The sequence below is a fragment of the Nycticebus coucang genome, chromosome 7 (genome assembly GCF_027406575.1).
Source record: "Nycticebus coucang isolate mNycCou1 chromosome 7, mNycCou1.pri, whole genome shotgun sequence".
NCBI lineage: Eukaryota > Metazoa > Chordata > Mammalia > Primates > Lorisidae > Nycticebus > Nycticebus coucang.
In genome coordinates, this window is record NC_069786.1 from 26,708,645 (window position 1) to 26,732,316 (window position 23,672).

Sequence of the window (23,672 nt, forward strand, 5' to 3'; positions counted from 1 at the left end):
AAATCAAAAAGACAGACAGTAATAGTAACAAGTGTTAGTGAGGATGTGAAGAAACTGGAGGCCCCATACACTACTGATGGGAATGAAAAATGGTACAGCCACTTTAGAAAACATTTTGATAATTCCTCCCATGTTAAGCATAGTGTTATCATATAACCAGTGCCACAGTCTAAATGTTTATGTCCCCTTAAAAATTCCTAAGTTGACTTAGTGTGTGTCACACTTTATGGGGGCAAGACATGATTGCAAGAGGGACTTTACCTAACAATTGCAATCAGTGTAACTGGCTTATTGTACCCTCAATGAATCCCCAACAATAAAAAAAAAAAAAAAAGAAGAAGAAAAAAAAAAGAAAAAAAAAAAATTCCTAAGTTGAAATCCTATTCCCCAGAGCAATAGTATTAGGAGGTGAGGCCTTTGGGAGGTAATTAGGTTATGAAGGCACAACTTCATGAAAGTGATTAGTGCCCTTATAAAAGAGACCCCAGGGAGCTGCCTTGCCCCTTCTGCCACATGAGGCATAGAAAATGCCTTCTATGAACCAGGCGACAGGCCCTCACCAAACGCTGAATCTGCCTTGATCTTGGACTTCCCAGTCTCTTGAACGGTGAGAAATAAATTTCTCTTGCTTATCAGCTTATCCAGTCTACAGTATGCTAATATGGCAAACTAAGCAGACCAAGACACACAGAAATTCCACTCCTAGTTATATACTCAAGAAAAATGAGAAGATATTTCCACCCAAACATTACCGCACAATTGTTCATAGCAGTATTCTTCACAATAACAAAAAAATAGGAAGGACGCAAGTGCCCATCCCCTGATGAATGGACACACGAAATGTGGCAAATCTGTACACTGAGAAACGCTGCCAGTGAAAAGGGATACAGTGCTGATGCTCTGCAAGGCAGGGGCACATTTGCTGAGTGAAGGACTAAGCAACAAAGGTCCACAGGGTATATGATTCCATGTATATAAAATGTCCAAACTAGGCAGCTCTGTGAGGACAGAACATAGCTCTGTAAGGCGCCCGGAGGTGAGAGCTGGCAGGAGTGGGGCCTCTTTGTGGTAATGAACGTGCTCTAAAATGAACCGTGGTGATGGCGACAGGACTCTGAATACACTGAAAGCTACTAAACTGTATACTTTAAATGAGAGAACAGTATACTATATGAATTATATTTTAATAAAACTGTTTTGTGAAAACCACCTATCTCTATTTTGCCTGGAAAGCTTGTTAAAAATAACCCCATTTATCAGGTCCCTACTGTGGGTCAAACACTGTGCCAAGCAACTTGACTATGAGAAACTCATAACAATTTCTCATAACAATTTTATGAGGTTGGAAGAAACTATTAAAAAAGAACATTCAAACATTCCTTTAAATGCCTCCTGTTTAGTGATATGAATAAGCTAAATTGTGAGGCAGAGAGAGCCTGGTAAAACCTGTACTAACAGCTCCATGGGTGCAACTACTTAGAAAAAGGTAGGAGATGGGGAGAAAAAAAAGTCACCAGAATTTCATTCAAAGCAATTTTGCGGAGCCCCAAAGGAAGCTACAGGGACCATGGTGGGTCCTTTCATAAGACAAGTAATGGCATGTAAAAATACCTGGTGGGGCTGATGGTTTAGGCACAACAGCACCCAGTAAGACAATCATAGGAAAGCAGCATCAGTGTAGAGGAGGTAAGAGTTTTAGTCTTTGTTCCCAGACTAGCTTGTTTTCAATTCTCTCCAAAGGGAAAAGTATGCTTGATAGGATTACAAAAATAACATACATACCTTATAAAATTCTTTTCCAAAAATTGAAAAAGTGTAAAAAAGAATAAACATTAGCTACAACCAACATCAACATTTTGGTGTTGACTGATAGTCAACAGCAAGGACTACGCAAAGTCAAATTGAAGTAAAAATGCCCTATAGTGAACACACAAAACAAAATCTGCAAATGGAAGTGAGAAAAAATATGTCATAAAACTCCTCTGACCCCAAAACTTCAAAGACAACTGTGGAAAAAACAAGCCCACAGATCTTTTCTCTAAAAATAGGACACCTCAGAGAAGGGAAAGAACTTGCCCCAAATCCCCCCTAACAAATGGTGGTCACAGAGGGAGAAGAATGTCCTCCTTATGTGTCTCCTGAAATCTCGCTACTTCAGGGAGGGCTCTTGAGCTAAGGTCTGCTCACTTCCAAGTACAAGTTCACTGAGGGCAGCCGAGAGCAGAAGATGGAAAGATGACCAACACTCTGACCATCCTTGTGGTGAAACAGGAGCCCCCTCCACAGTGCTGGGCCCCTGGCACTCTCAGGATAGAACACTGTACTCTAGGCAAACATGTCCTGGCAGCAGGTGCCAGAGGAAAGGCCTCAGCTGACAACAGGGGCTGCTCCTGCTCCTGATGGCAAAGCCCTTGGCCCAGTTTCATGAAGACAGAAACGTGCTCAAAAAATGTTAGATAACTTACTTTCCATCTCTAGAATTTTGAAAATATTTTCCATCTGTCGTACTGGAATAGTTTACAATCGGAAAATAAGTTATCTAACATTTTTTGAGTATGTTCCATTCAATTCCATGTTTAATCTTCACCACAATGCCATGTGGCAGCTGTCATGACCCTCCTCCCCACCATGTCCACAGACGAGGAAACAGATTTTGAAAAATGAATGAATCACAGAAGGTCATGGAGCAAGTGAACAGCAGAATGAGCTCTGCTGGAGGACTCTTCTCAGTGATGTGTTAGTGTCCCAGGGTGGCCATGGCACAGCACTGCAAGCCGAGCAGCTTAAGCCACAGAAACTCACTGTCCTAAAGTCTGAAATCAAGGTGCCTCAGGGCCGTGTTCACTTTTACACATTTAGGGTAGAATCCATCCCTAACTCTTCTAGCTTCTGGTCTTTGCCACATCCTTGGAATTCTTTGGCTTGCAGATGCCTCACTCCAACTATCTGCCCCACTGTCACATGGCTACCTCTGTGCCTGTTTTCCCTTCTTATAAGGACATCGGTTACATTGGATCAAGGACCACCCTAATTGAGATTACCTCATCTTCACTTGATTACATCTGCAAAGACTCTATTTGAAGGCTGGGAGGTTAGGACTCTAACATAGCTCTTCTTTTGGGGGCAGGGGACACAATTCAACCAATAGCAGGGACCAAGTCTACGCTCCTTCTTCTAGTACATTCTGCCCACAGCAGCACAACCCACCAGCATCATCTGTGTCACGGTTGGTCTCAGACATCTTTTTCATGACAGTGAATGCCAATTCCTTCTGCCTACGGGCAAGTCTATGCCCAAACTATTCAAGGCAGATGAACTTCTGTCCTGCTATAATGGCGTCACCTTCTTGCCTGGAATCTAATCAGTCACTGAGGGCATCTCTGAAGTTATTTATTTTTCTAGTTCAGGTTCTGCTCTTAAAACACATTCAAGTACTTTGTAAAGTTAAGAGCACTAGACAAATGTGGAATGAAGGGGACTGACGTTCCCAGAGCCTCTCATGTGGGGCCAGATCAAACACCCCTTGCAAAGAAGGGGGAGATAAAGAACAGTACTATTTCAACGTGTTTTCGGCATAAATAACTCAATGCAGCCCAATTAGATCAAGTACCAAGAGCAAATCACCAGTCCATCATTTCTTGACTGAATCAGTTGCATTTTTAATTTCTGGAGTTGTTTCCAAAAGCAGCCAGGGGGCTGCTGAGGCCAGTCGTCCAAAGGCCTGTCAGGCCATCCCATCAGCTGGGAGTTTTCAGGCCAAGGCATTAGGCTCAGCAAACTGGAGAAGAAAGCAGAGCAAGTGCCCTGGGTGAGAGCCAGGGTGCCCCACGTTCACAGGAGAAGACACACAAAGGACATCTGCCTCCCTAAGGACATCCAAAACCCTCCGATTCACTCTTCCAGTGTGCCGCTGAGCATAATGTCATCTGCAGGTCACCTCTCAGGCTCTGTTGTTGACTCAGTGTTGTAGAATTAGCAGCCTCTCAAGGTGAACAACGTCTCCCATCTGCCGCCGCCTCCCTGTCTCAACAAGCTGCTGACGACCCAAAGAGACAGCTGGCACTGGGGCGCCTTGCTACTGCCCCACCTGTGCTGCCATCATATGCAAAATGTCAGGAGCCCCCAACGCGTGTCCAGCTGTACCTTCCACAGCAAGAACCTGATGGCCCTTGCAGCTGACAGCAGCAGGAGGCTGTCCTTCCTGCGGCCTTACACGGCACTTGGGGCTGAGAATACTTCCGACAGGCATGAAAATCCCTGTGTCGTTCAGCCCCGCCAAGTTCCTCCTACCCTGATTCCTCCCCATGCCCTCCTCCTCCGGCGCCTTTTCCTTCCCTCAGTATCTTTCTCTCATTTCCAAATCCCTTGAACTTGGATTTATTAACAACAACTTTGCCTGTTAAAAATAGGCTAAAAATTATCCAACTAAAGAGGCATTGTCTAATACAGCGGCCACTAGCTATATGGAACTATTTAAATTCTTTAAAATGAAATAAAGTTAAAAATTCAGTCCCTCAGTGGCTCTAGACACACCATGTGCTCAATGGCCACATGCGGCTAGAGGCTATCACATGGGGCGCAGACACAGAACACATGTGTCATCCTAGAATGTCTACTGGACAGCTCTGGTCTAAAGGATGTAAAGAAAAACGTCTCTCCTTCCTTCCTCTGTCCCCGGTCCCTTCCTTGGAGGGAAAGGGAGCTGTGCTGCCAGGCTCCTTTGTACCCTTGCAGAGATCCTTTATATGCCTGAACAAAGTGTTAAACACTTTTGTTAAAGCATGTGAGAAATGACCATGCACGCTAATTTGTGCCATGCTTTCTTCACTGCATCAAACTTGGAGATCACAGTGTAAGTACAGATCGTACTTCATTCTTTTTTTTTTTTTGGAGACAGAGCCTCAAGCTGTCGTCCTGGGTAGAGTGCCATGGCATCACAGCTCACAGCAACCTCCAACTCCTGGGCTCAAACGAGTCTCCTGCCTCCGCCTTCCAAGCAGCTGGGACTACAGGCACTCGTCACAACACCCAGCTATATTTTTTGGTTGCAGCTGTCATTGTTGTTTGGCATGTCCAGGCTGGATTCAAACCCTCCACCTCAGGTGTATGTGGCTGGCGCCTTAGCCGCTTGAGCCACAGGTGCCAAGCCCATACTTCATTCTTTTGAGTGGCTACACGGCAGTCCACTGTCACCAGACCAACATCACCATCCCCACTTTCCTGTCACACCCGGCACAGCCCTGCTCTTTTCCCTGTCACCATGCTCTCCCAGTCTCCACATCCTCAAACTCTTTTCTACTGTTCCTTTCACCTTCTTGCCTTAATTTTAAAAACATAGCGTTCGCTAGGGAAGCTGCTTTCTTTCTTCAAGTGGAGGCACCTTTCTCTCTCATCTCACATTCTCAGAGCCTCATCTTGCTAACAGCCACAGCAAACCACTTCTCCAGCACTCGGACACCACCTGGCCTCACCTGTGCACCTGACCTTTCGTCCCCCTTCTTCCTCAGCCACCCCTTCCAGACGAAATCTACACCAATAATTGAAACACCCATGGACTCTTGGTCACATACACCAAGGCTGGCAGGACCCAGCCTAGACCAGCTAAAATCAACAATGACAACTGCAACCAAAAAATAGCCAGGCATTGTGGTGGGTACCTGTAGTCCCAGCTACTTGGGAGGTTGAGACAAGAGAATTGCTTAAGCAGTTTGAGGTTGCTGTGAGCTGTAACGCCACGACACTCTACCAAGGGTGACATAGTGAGACTCGGTCTCAAAAAAAAAGAAAAGAAAAGAGAAAAATTTAACAAAGAATTGCCATATGGCCCAGCAATCCCACTTCTGGGTATATAGTCAAAAGAACTTGAAACAGTCTTGAAGAGATATTTGCATAACCACATTGATAGTAGCTTTATTCACAACAGTTGAGAGGTAGAAATGATCTAAATGTCTATTGGTAGATGAATAGATAAATAAAATGTGCTATATACATATAACGGAATGTCATTCAGCCTTTAAAAAAAAGGAAATTGTGTTACATGCTACAAGATGAACGAGCCTTGAAGACATTATGCTAAGTGAAATAAGCCAGTTCACAAAAAAGACAAATACTATCTGATTCCATTGATATGAGATATGTGAAATAGTCACCTTCGTGGAAACAAAGTAGAAGGGTTGGTACTAGGTGCTGGGGTGGGTGAAGAGAACTTCCCAACAACCCAGGGAGGTTGTTCACTGGGTACAAAGTCTCAGTTGTACAAGATGAAAAATTTCTGGAGATCTATCTCACACCAATATAAACATACGTAACACTATTGAACTGTATACTCAAAAATAGTTAATAAATTGTATGTGTCTTTTCTTACCAAAATTTAAAAAAATGCAAAAAAAAATCAAATAAAACTATGGAGGCTCCACTCTGTGGTGGTGCCAAGCCATATTCTGTCTTCCTCTGAGCATCCCACCCCCATAATGCCCATAGTGAGGTTAACAAGTCATCAAATGGCAAGGTTTCTGTTCTCTTTGCATTGGCAATTCCAAGCTCAAGATTAATTCTGAGGCTTTGGGTCCAAATCAAAAGAATAAAAAGAGTTAACTAAGGGCCAGTTGGATATTTTCAAATTCCCTTTAATAATATTCTCTAGCAGATAACTGAAAACCAATAGCCTTTCTGGCTATGCCCCTCATAATTTATTTATGCTCATTAATATGCAAATATCAGCTCCTCAGCTGGCAGTGATTTTTATTAATTTTAAATTTACATGGGGTAAGCCAGAGATTAAACCTTCAAACCAAAGCCAACAATATAGGAAATGGGAGTATTATTTTAATCTCTAGCTTAGGAATCGTCAAATGAATTCATTGACTTTATCACATGAACAATTACCTGAGAATTACCAAAGCAAGTCCTCTATGAGTTTTTAGCTTTTGGGTAATAATATATGCTTTTTAAAAATGGTCTGTTTGGGGATCATTAAAAACAGTGAAACTGAAGACATTTCTTGTCATCGATTTTGATCTTGGAAAACCTCCAGGCCACCTGGCAAATACTCACACAGATTCAAACACTAAAGAAAAACCATAATAATTTGTGGCTTTGTGACTAATATGTACAAAACTTATTTCAGTAGAAAGGAAATCAGATAAAAAAGCAAATTAGAAGAAAGAAATTGGGAAACTCTGAACTCAATTCCTTCTGGAATTGTAAATCAAATACTGTATCATTAACTCTAAAACAAGAAAGGAAAGGCAAAGAAAGAGCTTTCCGCTATGAGGACACTACCCAATAAAAATAGAATGCAAGCCACATACACAATTGTTACATTTCTACAACAAACATTAAGTAAAAAACTTACAAATCAAACATAAATTAAAAAATTAATTTTAATAGTTTAACCCAATGTTCCCAAAACATTCTGATAAGAACAATCAATATCTTACAATTTTTCAATAAAATGTTTCTTTTTTTTCTCAGTAAATCTTTGGAATCTGGTGTACCTATTATAACACATCCCAGTTCACACAAGGCACATGTAAGTGCTAAAGTATTGCACTAGTGGCAACCATATTGAAAGTGCAACCATGGGACCAAAGATTACAGAAGCTAGCTCTTACAATCTGAGCATATCTCTACATGGTACTCCCTAGTCTAGACTGTTTTCATTGAATTCCTTGAATATTTACAATAGCTTGAGTGGATGCATTAGCTGCTCCTTCAGCTAAATCAGTGTTAACTCTATTTTGATCACTATGGTATAGGTTGAGTATCCTTGGTCCAAAATGCTTGGGACTAGAAGTGTTTCAGATTTTAGATTTGGGGGGATTTTAAAATATCTATATATACATATTTGGAATTTTCTACTGTGGCACCATGTTGGTGGATCAAAAAGTTTTGAATTTTGGAACATCGTGGATTTCAGATTTTCAGATGTAACATCATTTGAAATTTTTTTTTTAAATCTGTTTGCTGCTATTGTTTTCTTAATTTTTTCAACTACAAATTAACTCACTTTTTAAAATTAAATTTATCCTAAATAATTATCATCTGTGATATTATAATTTGATACCTTATCTGTTAAAAGAGTTAATATAAGTTAAAATAAATATTTAATGTTTAAAAGAAGTTTTTTGTATACTAACTACAGCCAATAATGAAGTGAATTAAAATTTGCTCTCATTCATGTTTAAGTTATCAACTTTCAAAAGTTTTCCATTTGGCACATCCAATCTCAGCTGCATTGACTGTATCTCAACATTTGTATGTTTAAGGATGGCTCACATTCCATTCACAGGTATCCTCTATGCTCTAAACTTCTCCTTTTACTCCTCACTCACTCCTCCAGCCCCCAAAGAGTATCTTTTATCTGGGCATCACCACAAACCACAGCAAGGTGGCATGAACTCATTTCTAATCAACTGTTGGAAACCAGCAGAGTTGGGGCAAAACTCTTGTGAGATACGCACAGACACACATGTATATTCTCATGCATATACACAAATGAGTTCATAGATGTATATGTGTGCATGTCTGCACGTGTGTGTGTGTGTGTGTTTGTGTGTGTATTCATCACAATAATCCTACTACGATTGGTTGGTTTCCTGCTTTTCCAGACAAGGAAATGAGGCACAGAGCAGTTACTAGCTTTTCACTGTCACAGAACTAAAACGTAGTGATATTCAAAGCCATGAAGAAATCTGACTTGAGAACCTGCGCTCCTATTACTCTGGGGTTTACAAATGGTGTAAATAGATGGAAGTTGGGAAAGACACATGTTTTATGGTCACAAACACAAATCCCTAAAAGTAAAAATCTTCACTACTGGGATTTGGAAGCTCGGGCAAGCAACATCCTCTAATAGAGAGAGGAACGGATGGCAAGCAGAGTCATTCAGAATGTCCCATAAGTCATCTCTGTGAATTACAGTGGGGAACTCATCTCACTTGGAAGGAAAAACAGCACAAAAATCCAGGAGAACACAGATTCCTATAACAAAAAGAGAGAGGATAGGCAGATGGATAAATGGATGGACAGATGGATGATAAGCAAACAGATATAAAGGTATATGCTGTCTCTTTGAGCATCCCAGGAGGGGTTTATTATGTAGCTGATATCACATCAGCTGCTCTCAGAGGCAACCTGGGGACCTTATTCTCATCACTGGGACACAAGCTGCAAGGTGAGCTGTTCTCCTGGTCTAATTATGTGACCTTTGCTTGCAAGCATTCTGAAGTCTGGGAAAAGATAAGAATCCACTTACATGTATTCCCTATGGGCAGAGTGCACAGCGGCTGCGTTGCTGTAACGCCACAGGACAATCGCCGACGACAGGACGTCAAGGATGGCATCAAACTAAGAGAAGAAGACATGGCATTAGTGGGTTTTCAGAGTTAACAGGGCATCTCTGTGAAGACACGGGGCAACTGTGCTGTGACTCAGAATATCTGAACAGGTGACCTCAGAGCAAAGAGGCATCCTATGGTTACGGTGTAGCCACTCCTGGCCCTCACAGTGGAGCCTGCGGTGTGTGGGGCTCGGGCTATCCGACAGGCCACCCTGGGGGGAGCACTATTCCCCTCCCCTGCTCCCACGAGCTGAGAAGCCACACTCTCACGCTATGGGGCAGGGGCTAGGGACACACTGTTCTGAAACGTAAGGAATCGGTTTCCCTGTGACGGGCAAGAGAATCACAGCATTTTGCTGCACATTTCTAGTGACAGACGTAAGGTGATAATCTGTGTTTCTGGTTCACAATGGCACTGTTCTATCTGGGATCCAGGAATAAGGGTGGGGGGACCCAGGGACGTCTGTATACAATCCCATACAAAATTCAATGCTTTTGCTTGAGAGCAAGTGAGCCTCGCAAAACAAGCTAGAGAGAATGAGGGAGAAAATTTATGTTTGTATTTATGTTTTGGGGGTTGCCTATGTGCAGGCGCACGTGAATATAGGGTATGTCTATACGTGGTGGTGGTGTGCCTTTCTCTGGACACGCCACAGGTTTTGTTAAGATTCTGAAAAAAAATCCCCTGTGCCCTGCAAACATCAAAAAGTTCTGCCCAACAATGGGCAGAAGTGGGTTTGGGAAAAGGTACCTGAGCTACCCTCAGGGACAGGATACCCCACAGCTCCTGCAGGAGGATATTGAGAGACGCTATTTCTGAGCCATCACACCACATCACTTCTCAGCTGGAAATCACAAACACTAGCAATCTCCTGAAGGGGCGTGGGAAGACTTCACCCAAGGTTTCCACATACCCAGCCTGTGAAGAGAGACCTGCTTCCTCTAAACAACTCCCCCAGGAGGCAGGCTGAGAAGCCAGGTTACCCCTAGGTGGGCTACAAGACTCAGCCTAGCATAAGGAGCCTGATCTTAACTCTCGACACGTCTGCCCGCACCAGCAAGTGCCTCTCCCCAGAGCACACCAGGCCTCACACTACCTGGAAGGGGGAGAGAGGCTCAGACTCCCAACACATCCTCTCACCCAACCACACCGTGGGAAATGTGGTGCCCAATCGGTGCTTGAGAATTACATAGTCTCCTTGCAGTTTAATTCTATTAAACTATAATTTTGTTATAGAAGCAGTTTCCACAGAAGTTTCTTATGCCAAATTCTCATACGGTAACCACCCTCTTATTTGAGAGCTCAGGAAAAATGTGCAAAACTTCATGAAAGTACGTTTCAGGTTACTTACTGCAAACCCAAAAGCAGAGGCGCTGTACCTCATAACGGAGACAGCTAAAAAGAAAGAAAATATCATTCAGAATATTTTAAAACTTCTCTCATTTGTGAGTATATTAATACATTTGACATGGCCTTTTAAACATCAGTGAAAAAATTCCAAGAGAATAAAACTAAAACTTAACTGTACTTATAAAATCTAAGAATTAAAAAAAAAAAAAAAAAAGAAAGTGAAGAGTGAACTGAAAAGATTTCCAGCCTCCACCTGCAACCACTTCCTCTCCAGAGTGTTCTGGAGCACCCACAGGCCAACTTTGGAATAAAACTGCTTAAGCAGTTGTCAATCAACGGTCTATGAAGCTAGTGAATGATGCCCCATGATTATATCAATATACACAGCTATGATTTAATAAAAAAAAATAAATACAAAAAAATAAACAAAAAAAAACAAATGACTTCTGAGATCTTAAGAATTTAGCAAATGAGAACAGAGAATTGGGAACTAAATCAAATTGTTCAAAGTGAAACTGTAAACTGTTGCCATAATAAGGTAATTAGTGGTGGTGTCTAAGGTACCACTTCTAACATAGTCGAAAAAAATCTTTCGCCCACTAGAGTTTAAAATCCAACGTAGACACCAATATAGCTATTTAGAAAAACAACAACAAATGATCTTAACCAAAAGATGTCTACTAATAAAGATGCCTACAGAAGTAGATGCCATGATTATAATTAAGCCGTGTTATCCATATTTAAGAATTTAGGGCAAGTCAGTTGGACAGCATTTGCCTAATGCTGTTCTATACCAAAGCAGCTTCAAAGACGTAACCAGGGCAGAACTCCAAACAAAAGCCATATTTAACAAGCAGATAACTCCCTCCAACAGAGACCAAAACCCCACCCTAGAGGTCAGCAAAGCTTTGAAGGAAGTGGCTTGCTCCCAGCCAGATCCCACCAGGGCTCCTCATGGAGCACAAGAGACCGGGAGAGAGGCAGAGGCCCACAACCACACAGACTTCCCATTCAGCTCATCACATGTCCCTTTTCTAGGAACTACTTGCTGTCCTATCCACAAAGCCCAGAAACAGCTTAAGCTTAAGCTATAAGGGGGTCATCTGACTCAAAACTGAGTTCATTTTCTGTGATTTAGAAATTGAGATTGAGAGAGTCTATCAGTCCACTTACGTGGTTAGAACTGAAACTTGTAAACACTGGAGCTATCATTAGACTTCACTGGCTATAAAGGCTGAGGAGCAGAAGGCAGCTACCGGGTACACAGAGCCCTGGGGAGAGACAGAACCACTGGCTTCTCAGCGTCCCCAAGTCCTTCCTGAAACCCAGCCACATTCCACTCCCCAGGCTGTGAGAGGCAGAACGCAACCGCTCTACCCTGACTGCCCTTGTTTCTGACCCAGCTGCTCCAGCTCTTCTTGGACAGGGAGAGGGGCAGGGCCAGCCATGCAGTGGCTGGCTAGAGCTTTCACAGGCCACACAGGTGTGGTGGCATAAAGAGACAGTGGATTTTTCCAAAGAACGTCATCTCACAGACCATATAGACATGCCCAAAAAGGGCAGCTGACCCTGGCAGCGCTGCGCTGGGCACCAAGACACCCTGCAAAATGCTGAGCCCGCTCACAGTAAGTGCTCAGTCCAGCCTAAGAAATTCCAGAGAAACAAGTCAAAGAGTGTATCTGGGTTTTACCACCTGTCTTTAGAACATCTTAGCTGTGTATTTGCGGGTTCTTCATCAACAGTGGCAACCTTTTAACTCCTAGGATCTTGCACACAGATGCTCAATATCTACAACAGACCAAGGAAGAGCTGCCCACTGGGGCTCCCTCTGCATCTCCCCTGGTGCGCTCTGCCCGGCACCCTGGAGAAGCCACAGATAGAAAAGCGCTCCCCTCCCCTTGCCATCCTTGAAGACCACTTTATAAGCACTAAACCATTACTTTAAAACGTTTTCCTCTGAGCTATTTGGTAACACCAGACATTTATATAAGTGGGCTACAGATTTCAAAAGTAGTGGACACCCGCTTGATCATACTGAGAAACACGAGGAGCCTTGTTTAGGGATCTGGAATCAAACAAAGGCGATGGCCACTAAATGGTGGGGTTCCTGGACTCAGTCGGCGGAGTTCAGTGTCTATGATTTCAAACACTCTCAAGACTATACTGGAAAATTCTGCTTGTGTGAGTTCAGCCTGCCCAGTGGATGGACACTCTATCGCACAAGTGGAATAGTATCATTGTTCTGTCCCCTGTGCACCAAGGAAAATGAGAGCAAGGCGGTCCAGATTAACCCAGAGTCCTTCAGAGAGATGTAGCATTTACTTATAAATTGGTTCCATCTCATTTCCTTGATGAGATGGAAAGGGGGAAATGGCAGAAATTGCATGGGGAATCGAGAGTGCTCTGAAGGGCCCTCCACAGGCCTCGGCTCTGGCAGCTTCCTTTTGTGGCCAACTCCTTGGCTCTTGCTACTAAAAAACAGCAAATAGTCATTAGCACAGGACCCAGTGGAAGAGTTAAGACAGCCTTTTAGAAATTTCTGAAGTAACTTCATTTTCTTTGTTATGTAACTCACCACAACACATTCTGATTCTGAGACAAGAACAAACTCTGTGGAAAGAGTCAGACTGATGTGATAGCCCTTGCTCCCACAGAAAGACAGAGCAAACTATGGGGACATTTTCTATTTACACTGTGCTAAGAACAAGGTCCACCTGGAGGACAGCAGTCCTGGGCCAGGATGGTCACTTGAGGCAGACCCTGGAGCTCCACATTGGAAAGCCACCACAGGGCCAACAAAAGCTGGTGCTACGGGACCACGGAGAGACGGGCAGCCATGGTACTGGGTGCCATGAAGAAGGGAAGGTCTGGGACAGGACTGTTCCAGCTTGTAGGTACAAACGAAATGGGAAAGTCAGAAGAGGCTCCACTAAGAAGGTGACATTTGAGCAAAGACTTGAAGAAGGGGAGAGAGTGACCCATGCTGTTAATGGGAGAAGAATCTTACAGACAATGGGAAGCGTCAGTGCAAAGGTCCTGAGGTAGAGCCTCTGGCATGTCTGAGGTCAGTTACGGTAAAGTCAATGGGATCAGGAGAATTATGTGAGATAATTAGGGTAAGATACAAAATAATGTATGTGATGTGACTAGCTTTCTGTTAAATTGTGGTTTAAAAAATACATTTTAACAGCTGCTGGGGAGGCTGAGGCAAGAGAATCGCGAAATCCCAAGAGTTAGAGGTTGCTGTGAGCCGTGTGACGCCACGGCACTCTACCCCAGGGCGGTACAGTGAGACTCTGTCTCTACAAAAAAAAAAAATACATTTTAAAAACTAGGAAAAAATTCCCTCAAATAAAAGCAGTAGTTAATCCTTGAGGCATAGGACTATTAGAGTAGATTTTCTTTCTACTTTTTTGTATTTCCACATTTTCTACAACTATCATTTATAACCATTCAAATCAGAAAAAGAATCAATTTGATTTGGGGAAAAATTACCCAACTCATAAAAAATATATAACCAAAGGTCTAAAATAGAATAGAAACCATATTTGTGATGCACATCTGGGAATATGCTGCACTGTGGACTCAAGAATGCTCCTGGCTAACAGGAAAGCCTATTACCATACATGTTTTATTACATCTTAGTTTCTGAAATCCATCTTTCTAGGTCAAATCACCTGCACATATGGGTTGCAAAGGGTCCAAAGGGTTCGTGGAAATACAGTGAAGGGCTCAGGGTGGGAGATGAGCAAAGTGTCTCTCCCAGTCTGAGGGACCTGCTGCCTCCCAGAATTTTGCCTGTCCTACACTCTATTTTCATTTACGTGTCAAACGGTAATGACAACTATACTCCCAGAAGCACGCACAACACAAGTCTTAAATAAATATTTGTACAGATCTGGTTAAAAGACCAGACCTTCTTTAACTAAGTCACACTCTCACCAAGCCAGAAAGCACATCAGCTGGAAACTCAAATTCAAACAGAAAGACAGCTGGAAAGTGGACAGGACCCAGGCAACCCATTGTTAGGTCAAAGCCAAATGCAAATCACACAGCTGAATCATCAGCAGGCTTTCAGGAAGGGTTGTGGGAGCTTGAGACAAAGTGCTTTGGAAATGCACAGGGAGGTGAGGGTGCCAGCAAGGATCAATGCAGACAGCCCCTCAACAAGCCAGACAAAGAGTGCCCTTTCAATTGCTGGCTAGATTTGCAGCAACAATGAGGACCCATCTGTCATTCTCTCCAAAGCCAGGCAATAATTATCCTGAGCCTTAGCACTCTTTAGCAATGCCCCAGGCCCCATAACACCTCCAAGTTGCTAAATTATGTGACCAGTAAAGCTAAGTTAATAAATCAATCCCACTTTAATTAGATTGCCTCTATCACTCAGACACCTGGCAACATTCTCACCCACAGACATGTAACTAACCCAATGGAGAACCATGTCTCCATCACCCACCTTGAGTTGGAGGCTCTCGTGCCTACTGGGATCTAGGTAGGAGAACAGGTGACACTAAGAGGGCTCAAAACATATTTATGTTCTAACTCACTTCAACAGAACCTCCAATAACTTCCAGATTCTCCTGCTCAAACAAGATTAGAACATATTGCTGAGCGTAGCGGCTCACACCTATAATCCTAGCACTCTGGGAGGCTGAGGCTGGAAGATTCCTTGTCTCTACTAAAATAAAAATTTAAAAATCAGCTGGGCATTGTGGTAGACACCTATAGTCCCAGCTACTCGACAGGCTGAGGCAGGAGGATCTACCAAAAATTAGTGATAGGCTGTTCAACTCCGTTATCACTGAAGGGGAAGAGGGAAAAACTGAATCGAAAAACAAATCGAGAAAGCTATTGCATAGCCCATTAAGCTACTCATCTTCAGCTACAGCACAGTGGCTTGACATTCTGTCAAGAAAAGACTAGTATCTGTCTAGAAAGACTAGAAGTTGCAAAAGGACTGCCTGAAAGTAAAATCCCAAGTTTCTGTTTGGTCTACACAGCATCAGTCCAATATGAGAATCGGCTACCAGATTGGTTTTTAAATCAATCATCACATTCAACAAAATTAACAACAACAAAACCAACCTGGATGTTAGTCTTCTCTCAGAAACCGAGATCTGCCCACCTGGCTGTCCCTTCTCCCACAGAGCCCCGCGCTGCACTCAGATGGGGCATGTGCTCTTGGGTACCTGCCTCTCCCGCTGCCTGACAGCCAGTCTGCCTGCCTCATCTTCTCCACCCACCTGCCCCTGTGGAAGGCTTGAGCATGGGATCTCAGGTGTGGCTCAAGAGAAATGGAGGAAAAGGACAGTAGTTTTACCCCCACGTCTGCAGGTTCCAGCAAAGCGCCTGCTAATATTTCTTGTGCTGTATGAACAGCAGTCTCCAGTGTTTCCTACCATAGGTCTGGCTCTCAGCAAACTACAAAAAGCTGTATCATGGGCCAAGTTCCAAAGCCAAAACCTTTCTTGGAGGGCTCCTGGTCTTCCATAGACAGCCCCGGGAACATACATGAGCGCAGGCAGGCAAAGTGCACTGCCCACTCACCCTGCAGGTTTCTGACTGTGAACAGACGAATCCTTGCCAGGACCTCAGGGATGGTCATGGACGTCTGTTTGTCCCTCTCACTCTTTCACATGACCAAGAGATGGTTATGTACAAAAAAAGTGACTACACAGACCTTCCCCCAATCCCAAACCCACAACAACCTGTAAATACCCACAAGAATAGGCGTTAACAGGTTAGAAAATATTGCCCTTGATCTGCGGCTGTGGGGGGCAGGGAGTATCATTTGAGTGTCCTGGGCCACTTTGCAATGAAAGATGCACTTGCACTCAGATTCCTAATAGGAAGTAGCCACCAAAATGCCTCCTCCCGTGCCCTTGCCTCTCCCTCCACCTCTGCCCCAGCCTGTGCTCAACAGGCAGCTGGAGGACTTCTGCACACCTCACTGCCATAAAAGCCACCGTCCTTCACATGGATGAGCCCCCCATTCCCCACCTCCTCCCTATGGCTGCAGCTTCTCAATCCCCTCCAGCCAGGTGGGGCCAACTTAGCCCAGGGATCTGATGACTCACTCCCTCACTCACAAGTCCTTGCTGAAAGCTCATAAGCCTGTCCTGCCCCACCATATTCAATATTGCAACCAGTCCCAGCTCCCACATCTTACCACCTCATCCCCTTCTATGTTCTCTTTATCCAAAGTATCACACTGATTTATTTACGAATATAGTATTTCATATGCCCCCCATCTATTAGAATATAAGCACTACCCACATGCTAAGATCAATGCCAACCACAAGAAAGCATTCTAATCGACTGATTGATTTAATAACAACCTGCCAAAAACTCCAGCTTTCAGTGAACAACAGAGTCTTCCAGGAGAAGGTGGTCGGGACTAAGGGCCTACACCAGTTGCATTACCAGGAAGCCCTTTCCCAAGCTAATGCAGCAGCAGCAGCAGCACTTGAGGGGCACATGGCTCAGCGGGTAGGGCGCTGGCCCCACATGCCGAGGGTGGTGGGTTCAAACCCGGCCCCGGCCAAACTGCAACAAAAAAATAGCCGGGCGTTGTGGCGGGCGCCTATAATCCCAGCTACTTGGGAGGTTGAGGCAAGAGAATCACCTAAGCCTAGGAGTTGGAGTTGCTGTGAGCTGTGTGACGCCACGGCACTCTACCAAGGGCAATAAAGTGAGACTCTGTCTCTACAAAAAAAAAAAAAAAAGAGAAACCAGTTCTAAAAGGATCATTCCTCTCCAGAGTTTGAAGCCTCTGCAAACAGCAAAGACCTGGGACTATGGAAAGAGCAAGAATAGCTCTGAACCCACAAGGCCATGAGCCCACGCAGTAGAGTACAAGAGAAAAAAATTCCAAATGAGAGCCACCCAAGAAGGCTCTCAAGTATGGACAAGGGCACCGTGGCTTCCTCTGTCACACCCCTAGGTCAGTGTAACATGAAATGCACTACCATTCTGGAACAGGGATCACGTTGCCTGGGACCTGGGCAGGATGACTGCCACTTAACAGGGAGAGACTCAGCTCCTGAGAGGTTCATAGAGGTCTCACACAGAGAGCACTGGCTCGGGGGCAAAGTCTAGACTCAGCTCTTCATGCTGAAATTCCTTCAGTATCACAGCATGCTTTCACTTTGCTTCTTCTGGAGACCAGGAACGCGGAAGAGAAGGAGCCCTTGCAGGCAGAGTTGCTCTACTTTTCTGACCATTTATGACTGTCTCCAGTGGAGTACACAACCCAGCCTCACCTGTTGCCACGTGATCCATATGCCCCACTCATCAGAACTAATAGTAAAGCGAGGTTCTCGCGGAACACCTCTTGTACACCTTTCACACTATTACATACAATTTTACTCCTCCCTATGCCAGGGTGGCCCGTGACCCACCACAGCAATGGAGCAGGGAGTCTCACGCCTGCAGGAGGCAGGTCTGGCCACACAACCTCAGGCTGCACTCGGCTGCTGGCTTACAAGCCACCATGCCTGCCAAGACCACCAGGAGTAGCCTGGCTCGCCATCCATCCCCTCACTCAGTCAGCAAGCATTCCTCACACAACCACCACGTGTCGTACGCTGTTCTGCTGAGCTGAGAATCCAGAAGTTCCTTGCCTGAAACTTCAATAAAAACATACCTTTTATAGCTGTAACTTTCCCTCAGTCACAGAATGCTGCTACTGTAGCCCAGTAAATACTGCATTCACTGGATAGATAAACAGAGACAGGAACAAATTTACAGAACAGAACTTCCATACTTGGTCTCCTCTTGCCTTCTGTTCCAAGCACCTGCATGGTCACTGGGAATGTGAAGTTGTTTCCAGTAAACTCCCATTCTCAGCCCCTTATTTCTGACTCAGCTCAGTGTCCCTCCTCTGGCCCCAAAGCCCCTGCCTCTGCTGCCTTTCCCTCCTAGCACATAGGAACCATCCTGGCCTCTTCTCAGCCGTACATGAAGCCTGAAGTCAAGGGTGACATTATCTTTGTCTCTGTCCTCTTTGTTAGTGTTTAATAAATGCTTGTTAAACTAAACTGAATAAGACTTGAGGAATCTCTAACACCCAATAACAATTTACAGTCTTTATTTGACATGTGATGATTAATTCATGCCAGTGGCAAAAGCTAAGGGCAACTAGAGCTAGCAATGGCACACACATTGTCATTCAAGGTCATCCTTGCCAGGCCACTAAGATGGTCCTCGCCCTGACATCGCTGATTCCATACTCCACGCTCTCTGGTTTAAAAAATTGTTAAAGGAACATTTTAAAGAGCAGAACATATTGCAAAGAAGAAGAAGAATGCACTGAATTCCAAGGCTTCAAAGACCTGGCTCATTTGAGTTGAGTCAAAGTCTTTAGAAGATCATTAACATTATCACTCAGGGAATAGTAGCTACACATGGAGGGATAAAGCCTTCCCCCCTTCTTCCCCACCACTGTCCTCTATAAAACCCACCCAAGCAACAAGAAGCATAGAAAACTAGAGAAAGAACAATGACCAAAGAAACCAGGACATGGCCAAAATCCCCAAACCCTAAATTATAAATGATATCTGCTAAATACATTCAAATTTAGAGCATACTAAGAGAAGATGCTGAGAGCTGGTAACTCACCTCATTAAATCTCAGGCAGAGCTCAGACTTCTCCCAGTTGTATGGTGCAGCCATCAGGAACCCAAACAGCCACCCTCCCGTGCAGCAGCAAGAAAGCTTGGGGCTGAGCTGCTGTTCTATCCTCTCCTGAACTCTTCCCACATCTTCCACACACTAGAGAGCCAGGGGTGAAACCAGAGGAGTCCCTGCTCAGATGGCCATGAGTACCAGAATTACGTAGCACAGTGGCATTACCTTTAAGGGAGCCGGGCAGTCTTGTCTTGCTTCCAAAGCAGGAAGATGTTCCTCAAGTCAGACTACAGAGGTCAGGTGTAAAGTGACCCAAGAAAAAATACTCAGATTAAAGCTGCCCACTGCTCCCTTCATGCCCAGCTCTCCAAAAAGTCAGTTATTAGAGCAGTGGGGTGCTAGCAAACTGGCAAAAGAACTGAAGAGAATTAAGAAATGAATTCAGCAAGTCCACCCATACTAAGTCAACACACAAATACAGTTATTTCCATATGAACCAGAAACAAGAAGGAAATGCAATTTTTAAAAGTTACTATTGACAACAGAAAAAAATATTGAATACCTGGAACTAAACTAATGAAACTAATAAAAAATGCATAAGACCGCTACCTAGAAAAACAATAAAATATTAGTAGGGGAGGCTGGGCACAGTGGCTCATGCCTATAATCCTAGCACTCTGAGAGGCAAAGGCAGGTGGATTGCCTGAGCTCACAGGTTCAAGACCAGCCTGAGCAAGAGTAAGATCCCATCTCTAAAAGTAGGCAGACCTTGTGGCCAGAGCCTATAGTCCCAGCTACTAAGGAGGCTGAGGCAAGAGAATCACTTGAGCCCAGAAGCTAGAGGTTGCTGTGAACTATGATGCCACGGCACTCTATGGAGGATGACAAAGTGAGACTCTGTCTCAAAAAATATATATATATATATTATTGGGGGAAATTAAATATTACCAAATATATGAAGGAATACACCACATTTATGGATTAGAAGCCTCAATATTTTCTTTTTTAAAATTTGAGAATATTACAGTGGTACAAATGCTTTGATTACGTAGTTAGCATTTGCATATTTTATGTCAAAGTTATAGGTGGGCCCTTCACCCAAAAGAGTACGATGTACCCAGAAGCCTCAATGTTTTCAATCAAAATTCTAGCAGATTTCTTGTGAGACAACTGATAACTATAAAATATGTGAAAAGTAAAAGAATCAAGAACAACAACAACAAAACGACTGGGAGAGAGTCACTACCAGATATCAAGATCTCAAAGCTATGGTACATAAAATAGTATTGGCACAAAGGTAAGCAAAATAACCATAGGAAAAGAAAGACCCACACATTTACAGTCACTTGGTTTTTATATAAAAAAGGAACCTGTGAAGCACACTGGGGAAAGAAAGTTCTTTTCAATTAATGGGGCTGGGCCAGTTGGATTTTCGTATGAAATGACTGAGTTGTGACTCTACCTGACTCTATACACAATTGTAAAGGCGCTATAGATATAAATGTGTAGGGTATAAAACCACATAGGAGATAACTGCAACATAATATTGGAGAGTATTTTCATAAACTTAGGGAAAGGAAAAGATTTCCTAAACAGGATATAAATGGATTCATCATAAGGGACAAGGTCATAATTGAAGTACATTAAAAGACCCATCAGTGCTTTGCTTTGGCAGCACATATTCTAAAAATAAATAAATAAATAAAAGACCCCAGCAAAACAGCAAGCTATAGAGTGAGAGAAGATATTTACAACAATTATAAATACCAGGGCACTTATTTCCAGAATACATAGTCTTAAAATTCAATAAGAAAAATAAAAACCACCCAAAATAAAAATAGGAAAATAGACAAAAGACTTAACAAGCCCTTCATGAAAGGTGATGTGCAAATGACCAATAAACACATGAAAATATGCTCAATTTCATTAGTAACCAGAGAAAATAAAATTAAAACTGTAAAGAGATACCACTACATACCCAAAGAATGGCTAAAAAGAATAAAAGCTAACCATTTCACATGTTGGTGAAGATGCAGAACTGGAACTCTCAAAAACGCTGGAGAAAGTGTAATTGGTACAAATACATCAAAAAGCTGGTTGCCAGTGTCTCAAGGCCAACCATCGATCATACTCTATGCCTTAGCTATTCTACTCACATATATGTATATGTGTGCCTATATGTCTATACATATACACACATACATACACTCACCCAACAAAACTACATACACACGGATACCAAAAAATCCTTGAAACATGTTCAGCACCCATTATTCGTATTTGCCCCAAATGGAAACGACTCAAATGTTTGTCAGCAATAGAAAGTAATCAGTGGTATGCTTATCCAGTGGAATGTGATACAACAATGCCAACAGATGAGTTAAAGTTAATCACAGCTACACTTAGGAATCCAAACAACGATGAGACATTAAAAAAGGCAAACCCAAAAGCATTCATGGAATAATCTGTATATGATTCTGTTTGTGTAAAGTTCAAAACCAGATAAAGCAATGAATGGTGGAAGAACTCAGGGGAGGGGTTACCTCTGGGGCAGAGAGCAGTGCCTACCTAGGAGGAAACAGGAGAAGGTCTTCCCAGGGAGAAAGATAAGTGAGTGCGAGGGGTGGTCACACAGGTACACACACTTCGAGAAAATTCATTAAGCTACACGATTTTGATCTGTGATTTTTCTCTGTATCTTATACAGGGTGTCCCTAAGGTCACCCATAAAGTCACCATATGTAGGGCAAATAGGAAATTACAACAACCTGTACTTTACTGTTTTAAAGAATATACTTGTAAATCAATAATTTTTCTAAGTCAAAGAGTCTAAAAGATAAATAAAGAAAGAAGCACTAACAGGCAATTTCAGAAAAATATTTTAAAACAGCTAATGAATAGGAGTTGGCAAAAGTGACTAAAAAAGGAAAATGAAGATAAGTTCCATTTTCACCTGTTACAATGGCAGAAAAAAAGGATTTTATAAATACTGAATGGTGGTGAGGGACACTCAGGTAGAGAACCCTCTTTGAAGGGCAGCCTGGAAATGTTTATTAAAATGCAAATTACACATTCTTTGAACCCAGCAGTTCTACTTTGAGAAGTTTATTCTATATTTGTACTGGCATGAGTGCAAAAAGAATTCATACGAGAGTTTATTACAAGGTATATCTGTAAAATATGAACCACTTAGGCATCCATCAATGAGGGAGTGACTTAAGAAATTATCATACATCCATACTGTAAGCTATCATTAATGCTGCAAAATGCAGTGAATAAATAAAACAAGATTATTAACACAGTGATTATCAAAGCTCATGTGTGCATGGGTTCGTGGTGTGTACAGCACTACATTCTTTTATTTATGTATATATTTATTTATTATTAAATCATAGCTGTGTACATTAATGCAATGATGGGGCACCATACACTGGTTTTATATACCATTTGACATATTTTCATCACACTGGTTGACATAGCCTTCCTGGCATTTTCTTAGTTCTTTTAAGACATACATATTCTATATTTAGTAAGTTTCACGTGTACCCTTGTAAGATGCACCATAGGTGTGATCCCACCAATCACCCTCCCTCGGCCCCACCTCCCCCAACCCTCCCATCAATCTCCCCTATCCCCATATTCTTAGGTTACAACTTGGTTATAGCTTTCATATGAAAGCCTTAAATTAGTTTCAGAGTAGGGCTGAGTACATTGGATACTTTTTCTTCCATTCTTGAGATACTTTACTAAGAAGAATATGTTCCAGCTCCATCCATGTAAACATGAAAGAGGTAAAGTCGAGGAGGAGCAAGATGGCAGCCGAGTAACAGCTTCCTTGCATCTATGCACCATGAGTCTGGGGAGATAGGACTTCAGGCATCTCTGGCTGGTGGGATCTGCCTATCATCACCCCTGTGAGGATACAGGGAGTCAGCGAGAGACTTCTGGACACCAAGACGAGGACTAAAACAGTGGAAAAACGGCAAGTGGTCGCGTGTGTACAATCCGTCTAAACCCACCTGCAACTGTAAGCTCAGTAGCAGCGAGACTGCAAACCAGAAAGGCCTTACCTGTGAACTGTTTTGGTGTCTTTGGACTTGGCACTCAGTTGGACTGCCTTGGGGAGAGCCTGTGCGGGAGTGTGGAGAAATTTGGCTGTTGTCTAGGGCCCCAGTCTGAGCCGCTGAGCCAGATGGAGCTAGTGGTGTTTGGATGTGGGTCACAGGGAGCCATTGTGAGCGATCTGCCCCGGCAAGCTCCGCCCACAGGGTCGCAGAGCTAGATTTGGGTGGGAGCTGGTAACCCAGCGACCAAGTAGCCTAAGGGCGGGGTCTGAGCCGACTTGCAGCC

The 23,672-nt window shown here is 43.3% G+C and overlaps 1 protein-coding gene across 1 annotated transcript in view; it reads right to left on the reverse strand.

The window, feature by feature from the left end:
- TMEM163 (transmembrane protein 163) overlaps positions 1 to 23,672 on the reverse strand; it is a 249,217-nt gene that overhangs the window by 76,231 nt on the left and 149,314 nt on the right. The window contains exons 3-4 of the mRNA XM_053596773.1: positions 10,693 to 10,736; positions 9,257 to 9,348 (exon numbers count right to left, since the gene is read on the reverse strand). Coding sequence (XP_053452748.1) covers positions 9,257 to 9,348; positions 10,693 to 10,736 — 136 coding nt within the window. The remainder of the gene's footprint in view (positions 1 to 9,256; positions 9,349 to 10,692; positions 10,737 to 23,672) is intronic.